The sequence below is a fragment of the Symphalangus syndactylus genome, chromosome 16, assembly GCF_028878055.3.
Source record: "Symphalangus syndactylus isolate Jambi chromosome 16, NHGRI_mSymSyn1-v2.1_pri, whole genome shotgun sequence".
NCBI classification, from domain to species: domain Eukaryota; kingdom Metazoa; phylum Chordata; class Mammalia; order Primates; family Hylobatidae; genus Symphalangus; species Symphalangus syndactylus.
The window spans coordinates 33,153,386-33,163,006 of record NC_072438.2 but is presented as its reverse complement, the minus strand read 5'-3'; the positions used below and the strand labels follow the sequence as shown (position 1 = coordinate 33,163,006).

General features: G+C 37.4%; 1 protein-coding gene across 2 annotated transcripts in view; it reads right to left on the bottom strand.

Annotated features, from left to right (window-relative positions):
- Positions 1-432: 432 nt before the first annotated feature.
- Positions 433-9,621, bottom strand: part of ANAPC4 (anaphase promoting complex subunit 4) — a 42,425-nt gene continuing 33,236 nt past the window's right edge. For both annotated transcript variants that reach the window (XM_055245892.2, XM_055245893.2), the window contains exons 22-29: positions 5,957-6,054; positions 5,317-5,378; positions 5,198-5,236; positions 5,002-5,103; positions 4,160-4,234; positions 3,104-3,277; positions 1,204-1,327; positions 433-786 (exon numbers count right to left, since the gene is read on the bottom strand). In XM_055245892.2, the coding sequence (XP_055101867.1) occupies positions 559-786; positions 1,204-1,327; positions 3,104-3,277; positions 4,160-4,234; positions 5,002-5,103; positions 5,198-5,236; positions 5,317-5,378; positions 5,957-6,054 (902 nt within the window). In that variant the 3' untranslated portion in view covers positions 433-558. The remainder of the gene's footprint in view (positions 787-1,203; positions 1,328-3,103; positions 3,278-4,159; positions 4,235-5,001; positions 5,104-5,197; positions 5,237-5,316; positions 5,379-5,956; positions 6,055-9,621) is intronic.

Sequence of the window (9,621 nt, the reverse complement as noted above, 5' to 3'; positions counted from 1 at the left end):
TCTTCACACTCAATTCATTCACTTTCTTTCTTTCTTTTTTGAGACAGAGTCTTACTCCATCACCCAGGCTGGATGGAGTGCAATGGTGCAATCTCAGCCCACTGAAACTTCTGGCTCCCAGTTTCAAGCGATTCTCAAGCCTCGGCCTCCCAAGTGGCTGGAATTATAGGGGCATGCACCACGCCCAGCTCATTTTTGTATTTTTAGTAGAGATGGAGTTTTGTCATGTTGGCCAGGCTGGTCTTGAACTCCTGGCTTCAAGTGAGCCACCCACCTCAGACTCCCAAAGTGCTGAGATTACCGGCATGAGCCACCATGCCTGGTCCTGTTTTCTTTAAACACTAGTTCTGCACATAGCATTAAAGAGAAATCTCAGAAAAAAATAAAGTCTATCATAGTGACTATATCACTAAGAGAAGATGAAGCAGAATATGAAAAAATAAAATTTACTGTTTATTTCTTTGTTACACAAAGAAAATTAAAGGTGGTCTAAGACATCTTAGTCCATCTCTTATGTCCTTTTGGCCATAATTACACACACAATAATGGCAAGCTAGATTACGAGTCTAGCTCAGGGTCAAGTTTTTCCACTTTAATGACTATCTCTGGAGCTAGAGCAGCAGCACCACCTTGTTGGTTCTCTGCCTCTGACTCTGACAACACTTCTTCCTTTATTTTTACAGGCTTATTACTGGCCTCCTCCTCTTCATCTGAAGACTCATCGAGCTCCCATTCATCATCTATGTCCATTTCAAATACTCTCACATGACGAAGATTTGAGCTTAACTAAAAAAGAAAAGGCCATAAAAGCATTTTTAAATTAATGGCTTATCATATATAAAGAATTAGAAATCAGAAGTCTGAATCAAAGAATGGTTTTATAGGAAAGTTATACTCCTATCAATTTAGAACAAAATCAATAAATTCAGCCTTCATTTTGTATAAAAAGATCTCCACATAACAACAGTGGCAATTTCATGAGATTAAAATCTAGTATTATTATTAACTACTTAGTAAGCTTTATCAGAACAAGAGAACTAAATAGCTAAGGCAACCACATGATCATAATCAATACAAGCTATAAATCACAGTAAAAATATTTGCACAAAAGGATCTTATATATCATGTATTTGATGAAGGTTCCAAAGAAGCAGCGTTACTTCTTGTAATTGCTTAGTTGCTGAATGATCTCTAAACACTTACCACACAGGACACTTTTCGAAAACCATTCCCAGCAACATACTGTGCTTTCATACTTTCCAGTAATCTCCAGTGCTTCTCGAAATGCATGGTACGGGTGGGAATAGCACTACACTGTTCATCTAGCCTAAAGAGGGAAAAAACCAACTCAGGAATGAAAAGGGGATCTTCTCCTCCCTAGTTTACTACAGGTGGTATTAGGGTCAATTATGGTTTTGACATCTACTCATACTTCTATTTCCAATATAATTTTAGCAACTGTTGTATTAGGAAAAAAGCTGTGATATAATATTCTATAAAAATTCCATAGTCTATATTCTGGCTAGGCATAGTGGCTCATGCCTGGAATCTCAGCACTTTGGGAGGCCAAGGTGGCAGGACTGCTTGAGTCCAGGAGTTCAAGGCCAGCCAGGACAACATAGCGAGACTCCATCTCTGTAAAAAAATAAAATTAGCCAGGCAAGGTGGCACATGCCTGTAGTCACAGCTATGAGAGGCTGAGGCAGGAGGGTCACTTGAACCCATGAGCTGGAGGCTGCAGTGAGCTATGATTGCATCACTGCATTCCAACCTGGGTGACAGAGAGAGGCCCTGTTTCAAAAAAAAAAAAAGAAAAGAAATACTGTAATTCCAAACAGGCAGAATTATCATCTTAGCAAGGTTTCTGACTCCCTTTCAAAGAAAGCAAATGGATACATTTTTAAATTAGAGATCTGCTTACTTAAGTCTCAGTCAATTAAAGCCATCTCTTGGAATTGACAGTATACTTCCTACATGGGTACTGAGGTCTTAATTCTGGAAGGAAAATACTGAAGGCAAATCAAAAATAACTAATTCCAACCAACTAGGGTTAATGCTATCCTTTAAAATGTAACTAAAAGAAGTCCCATTCTCCACTCCAAATAATTCCCAACCTTGATTCCAGCAAATACTTCCTGATTTACTAGTAAAGCAAAGGGACAAAAAAAGCTATTAAGGCCAGCATATTTTTTTTTTTTTATTATACTTTAGGGTTTTAGGGTACATGTGCACAATGTGCAGGTTTGTTACATATGTATCCATGTGCCATGTTGATTTCCTGCACCCATCAACTCGTCATTTAGCATTAGGTGTATCTCCTAATGCTGTCCCTCCCCCCTCCCCCCACCCCACAACAGTCCCCGGAGTGTGATGTTCCCCTTCCTGTGTCCATGAGTTCTCATTGTTCAATTCCCACCTATGAGTGAGAACATGCGGTGTTTGGTTTTTTGTCCTTGCGATAGTTTACTGAGAATGATGTTTTCCAGTTTCATCCATGTCCCTACAAAGGACACGAACTCATCATTTTTTATGGCTGCATAGTATTCCATGGTGTATATGTGCCACATTTTCTTAATCCAGTCTATCGTTGTTGGACATTTGGGTTGGTTCCAACTCTTTGCTATTGTGAATAGTGCCGCAATAAACATACGTGTGCATGTGTCTTTATAGCAGCATGATTTATAGTCCTTTGGGTATATACCCAGTAATGGGATGGCTGGGTCAAATGGTATTTCTAGTTCTAGATCCCTGAGGAATCGCCACACTGACTTCCACAATGGTTGAACTAGTTTACAGTCCCACCAACAGTGTAAAAGTGTTCCTATTTCTCCACATCCTCTCCAGCACCTGTTGTTTCCTGATTTTTTAATGATGGCCATTCTAACTGGTGTGAGATGGTATCTCACTGTGGTTTTGATTTGCATTTCTCTGATGAAGGCCAGCATATTTTGAATGAAAAATTGGAGCATTTCTGCTCAGCCACCTCTGTGGTTATCCCTAGTAATGAAATAACCATTATCCAGCACACCAAAAGGTTGGAATTTATAATGTGCATTAAAAAAATATTTAACTGTAATATCAGAAAGACAATTTTACTAGTTACCTTGTAGAATAAGTCCCAGTGAACTGATATTCTGCAGAATCTTCACTGTTATATACTAAAGACAAAGGCAGCTGGACCAAGAGTCTATCTCTTCCTTCACGTCCTACAGTGTCTTTAAGAACTACTGTTACAGTTTCATCATCATAAAACTGTGCATCTAAACAACTGTAGATGCTAGAATTAAAATAAGTTTTGTTATATCAAAGATGATCATGACTACTGAGAAAATATTGTATGCATGTTATACTGGCAGCAAGCAGAAAAAAATTTAAAAGTTAAGTGACATTCTGTACAATAACATTTAAAATATACCATTGGTTTGTATTAAAATCAGTTACTTTTTGTACTGATTATTCACATATATAACCAAATCTTAAAAATGGGTAATCATGACCCCCAAAAATCTGTGAAGTTGTTTCAGTTCTAGAAAGCCCCTGGCCATCAATGGTTAGGCCTTAAGCCTGTGGAAATTCTATGAATGACACCTTATACACACATTCAGCAGAGTTGACTAGACTGAGAAATAAAAATAAGATACTACACATGAAAAATAGGCACAGCAACTCCAAAGACTTTATCATAAAAAAACTTATTTTATGTGAAGAAAAAAGTGAGAAAAAGATCAGCCTATGATTAGTCACTTCTTTCCTTTGCAAAGCCTCAGGGATGGCTTAGGTACTGTTACCATTTTGAATCCTAAGAACATCTCCCATCACTGAGAATGGCATCACCTCATGATTTTTTTGGTCATAACAAGAACTTCAGCCCCGCAGGCCATCTGCCCATGGGAACCACATTACTTTCTTTGCCAACAGGGAGCTCAGGAGTATTAATTATAGGAAACCATATGACATAAACTGCAAGGCAGTAAGGTTCTATTCATCACAAGTCAAATCATTCTCTATGTATAAATACACAAAGAATCCTGCCCTCGATGTGGGAAGTGGCAAAGCCCTTTTACCTATATTATCACCGTAACTGAGTCTGACCCTATTCCTAAACATATACACATATCACATGTATCTACATTTCATCCAAACAAGATTCAAGACTTACCTTCTTCTGACTTTTTCCGTTGTGGCATATGTAAAACTCCCAAATTTAATAGCAATTAGTCCATTACTCACAGATCTTCAAGAAAGAAGGGGGAAAAAAAGAGACTCTGTGGAACAACCTGGATAGTCAATAATCTAAATGCTTAAAAGAACATAATTGTCAGGGTCAGTACATTTACTTCTTTAGAACACTGAGAACTGGTTTAAACGCCTAGATAGATAAACCAATTTGGTTTAAAATCACACAGTCACCAAAGACATTTGGAATAGAAATAACCAAATTATTTCTTTTTGGTTACATCTTGGTCTCAATATTTTCTTCAAATTCAGATTTAAAACCATTTTTAAGATACCAGTGGCATTCTAAATATGATTTATTTCTCAGAACTTCTACTTTCAATTTCAAAGTAAGTCTCTGTTAGGCAAGGCCTCTTGTTTAATGAAAAGCATACTTAACCCTAGGCAAAAATCATTGCTATAAGGCAGCCACTTTCAGAAGTTTTTAACTTCTAAAAAGTTAAAACTTCTTTAACTTTTAGCTCTTTAGAAGTTTTTAACTTCTAAAAAATGAGGTATAATATCCTGAGCTGTCATATTTTTCCTAACTCTAAAAAAAAAGTCCTACAATGATTATATGCCAATAAAAATTAAATAATCTAGAACAAGATCATATAACTTCCTAATTCAGTGTTACCCTTTTAATGACATGAAAACTAACAATTAAATGACACATCTAAAAGTCACAAAGTAGTTTAAAATCTGAAATGCTGGAAGGCTGTATGCTTCATTCTTACAAATAATAAAATCTTATCTCTTTGATTCAAACTTCAGATTAATACTTACTGGGAAATATCAGTATGTCTCCTTAAGATGCACATTTTATAAAGTGAATCTTCTAGAATAGTAAAAAGAAGATAATGTAGATTTGAAGTTTTATTATTCCACCTAAGAAAAAAAATTGTCATAATATTTTTTAACTATTGATGGATAAAACAAAATTGTATTGTTCACTCAAGATAGGGAAGAAATACATACTTACAGAAAAGGAAATTTGAACAATCTACGTGTAGAATCCTCACTAAAATAAAAGGGAAAAAGAAATGAGAAAAATTTAAATTGGCTGCTGAATTACACCACCCAATAGGTAAACAGAATTACCTTCTGGTATCTCTATACAATGGAATACAGATTGCTTGATTCATCGATTTTCCAATTACATCCTATATAAAATAAGATTTTAAAATGTAATTAGAACATTAATACGCACACACTCTACAGAAAGTGACTGACCATCACTGTTCGAATGTAGTAAAAACATCGCCTATATCACCAAACCTTGTACATAAGAAACTTTAACGACAATGTAACAGTAAGGAAAAAGAGAAAATTCTGAGCTGAAAAGGACCTTGGTGCTGAGCACATGGCAGGTTTAAGACCACCTCCCTCTGGTCTCATAACAACCATTCATTCACATCCTTCAGTAGTAAACAGAGACACATCAGCTCTGTAACTAAGACTGTTTACAATGAATTTCTTCTGGGAACAAATAAAATATTCAAGATGCCAACACCTTTAGTAATCTTTACACTTACACACACACACACACACACGTGTGTAAGAAACTTAAGTTGGAGTATTAGGTTGAACCATATGAAATTGTTACTTTTGTTAATCATAAACAGTTGAATATCAACATTTTCACAGTTCATTCTAAAAATTAAGATCATTTACATAAGTGAGCCACATACTGTAGACACTACTGCTCCTACAAAAAGACATGCATTTCTTTCAGACTTACTGCTGGCTTTTGCAAACACTGATCAATAATATTCTCCATCCGCCTTTTCACAAAATGCAATGATTTTCGAGGATAATAAGGAAACAGCAAAGGACTTTCTGGTTTCAAACAAAAACAGAAACAAAAATAAAAGAAGCTATAGCAAACTTATAATTAGAAGAAAGTAATCTGTTAGAGCCAGTCTGCACAGTTTATCTCGAGGTAGAATTTTCACTGACCACTTCATTGGATTTTTACACAACCTCATTAAAAACGACCATGGTCTTCTGCCTTTCATCAACCCCCACTGACAGCTCACTAAAAACAATCTCACTTACTACAAACTTAGACTCACCAAAATCCAACTGTAGGTTTCTGCTGGCTATAAGAAGAAAGGAATTATTTGGGAACCATCAAATATATGATAAAATAAAGTTCATCCTTCTATTCTTTGCCACAGTGAAACGACAACAGCAGTCCAGTACTGTTTTTTAAGTCTCAAAAACAAGAGACTGGAAACTAGCTCTATATAAATAAGCTCTTTACTTTTTAAGAGGTTACTTTATCAGGAGAAAGTAATATATAATTTAGCACTAACACCTGCTATACTAGGTGTTTAAAATACCTTTTTTTTTATTGCTTACAATAGCCATATGAAGTAAACACCATATTCTCCAATTTACAGATGAAAAAAAAAATGAAGCTTAACAGATTTAGGCAATTGCCCAGTGTGAAAATAACTAAGTATCTAGACCTATCAATCAAACCCAAGTCTGACTCTAATGCCCACCCTCTTCCATTGTGCTTTGTAGGCCCTCCCTTAGACAAAGCCATGCTGAATAAAATGAACTATAATCACATTAAGATTTTAAGTCCTCAAGGTGACAGATGCTATGGTATCATAGAAAAACATTGATCTTTGTTTCTAGTTCCTAGAACAGAGCTTCCAAAAACCCTTGGAATTTCCTGAGTGATAAAGGTGACAGGAACATCTTTTTTTTTTTTTTTTTTTCTTTTTTTAAAGACAGAGTCTCATTCTGTTGCCCAGGCTGGAGTGCAGTGGTACAATCTCAGCTCATTGCAACCTCTGCCTCCCGGATTCAAGCAATTCTCCTGCCTCAGCCTCCCAAGTAACAGGACTACAGGTGCATACCACCACACTCAGCTAATTTTTAACAGAGATAGGGTTTCACCATGTTGGTCAGGTCTCGAACTCCTGATCTCAAGTGATCCGCCAGCCTCACCCTCCCAAAGTGCTAGGACTACCATCTTTTGTTTTAATGAGGCAACTCTTGGCTGGCACCTAGATAGCTTTAGGATAGGGGCTGGCTACCAAAAAGACCAAGCCTTGATTAGAAGTTTGGAACCTTCAGCTCCACCCGCCAGTCTCCAGGGAGGAGAGAGGGGCTTGGAGGTTGAGTTCAACCACCAATGGCCAATGACTTCATCAATCATGTCTACATAATGAAACCTCCATAAATACACTGGGACAATGAGGTTCAGAGAACTTTCTGGGTGGGGAATATGTCCAGGTGCTGGGAGAGCATGGAAGCTCTGCACCTTTCTGTCCATAGCCTGCCTGATATAGCACTTCTATGTGGCTGTTCCTGAGTCATATTCTTTACAACACACTGGTAAACAAAAATTATATGTTTCCCTGAGTTTTGTGAGCCATTCTAGCAAAATTATCCAACCTGAAAGGGAGGAAGGTTCTGAGATCTTGACCTTAACGTTATAGCAAAGTCAGACAACAAGCATGGCTACCCAAGAGATGTGGGGACCTAGAGACCTGACATTTGACACAAGGGCAGTCTTGTGGGACTGCATCCTTATCCTGTAAGGTCTGCGCTAACCATCTGTAATTAGTGTCAGAATTGAATTGTAGGGACAACCCGTTGGTGTCAAAATTGGTTGGTGTCAGGAGGAAAAAAATTTATCTCATTTTGTTGTCAGAAACACTGAGTAAAAACTGCTCAGACACTAACCTACAGACTGCTTCTGTGCTAAGTGCCAGGCATTAGTCTAAGGGCTTATGTAGATTAATTTATTTAATCTCCACACCAGTTTTTTGAGGGAGGCATTATTACCATCTTCATTTTACAGATGAGAAACTATGGCACAGAGAGGTTAGGCAACTTGCTCTGAGCCATGTTACTACGAAGTAGTAGAGCAGATTCCAACCCAGACAATCCAGCTTCCAGAGCACCAACTTTTACCCATCACACAATACTGACCCATGTACCCTAAAGAAAGTACACAGATCAAGTATTTAGCACTTGATTTTGGCACTGTAAGAAAACAGTTTCACTGATATTTTCTCACTAGAATTCATTATGGAACTCAATAGTGAGTTCCATTAGGTCTGTAGCTAAGATCAGGCCTTTCTTATTCAGACACGTAAGATGTGGGGCAAATAAAAGAGGGTAGGACCTATTTTTAGCCTGGCAAAGTTCCCTGGATCAATAATAGCCAAAATAGCAACAGGGTCCAGGTGCCACTACTCTTGACATGCTGCCACTGACCCTCCCCAGACATCCTGCCTTATTCCCTGGGCATCCTGATTAAATACAGTAAATGAGTAGCGTCTCCCGTACCTTTATCCTCCCTGCATTCAATAGCCAACTTGCACCAATGCATCTCCTTACTGACCTCAAGACTCTCTGGCAATACAAAATAGGTTCTGCCTTGAAAAAGAATTTGGACTATATGCAAAGTTCTTGGCATCAAAGAATTCTCTCCCTCATTCATTCATTCATTCATTCATAGAAGCAGCAACCAAATAGAAGTGGCAGAAATTGCTATAGGTTGAGTTTCACTTACTCAAAATGCTTGGGTCCGGAAGTGTTTGGGATTTTTTTTGAATTTGGAATATTTGCATATACATAATGAGATATCTTGGGGATGGAACTCAAGTCTAAATACGAAATTCATTTATGCTTCAGGTACATCTTATACAATATATTTAATAACTTTGTGCTTGAAACAAAGTCTTGACTGCATTTTGACTGGGACCCATCATATGAGGTCAGGTATGGAATTTTCCACTAGATGTGTCATGTTGGTGCTCAAAAAATTTTAGATTTTGGAGCATTTTCAGATTTCGGATTTTTGGATTAAGATGCTCAACCTGTACTGCCAGTCTAGCTTTCATATTAACAGAATCCTAGCTCCATCACTAACCAGCTTGTGTGATCCTGGGCTTCTCTAACCTTCTGTTTCCTCATTAGTAAATGAGGATACCAAGTACCTACCCATAGAATCTTGTGAGGATTAAAGCAGGTATTGTGTGTATATGGCAGACTAAGCACCCCATAAATGTTTAGTTAGACTAAGCACCCACTACCTTAAAGATCTAAGCAATTGCTAAATCTGGTCAGATTATTCTTTCAGACATCAAAGAAATACGAGCTTTAAAATATTTTCATCTAAAATGGTAAGATGTGCTGGCATATTTAATGGTTGCTATTATGTGCTGCATCCCTAATAATGCTGGATAGCTTTACTGTATTAACATTCTGACATTCTAGAAAATGAAAGGTATAACAAGTACACACCCACACACACACACACACACACACACACAAAACTACAACCCGAGGGGAATACAGTTGAGCATCCCTGTGCTTTTAGAAGGTAATAAATTGGAACTGGCAAAAAAGACTTTTCTCACTATTTGGCTCTATATA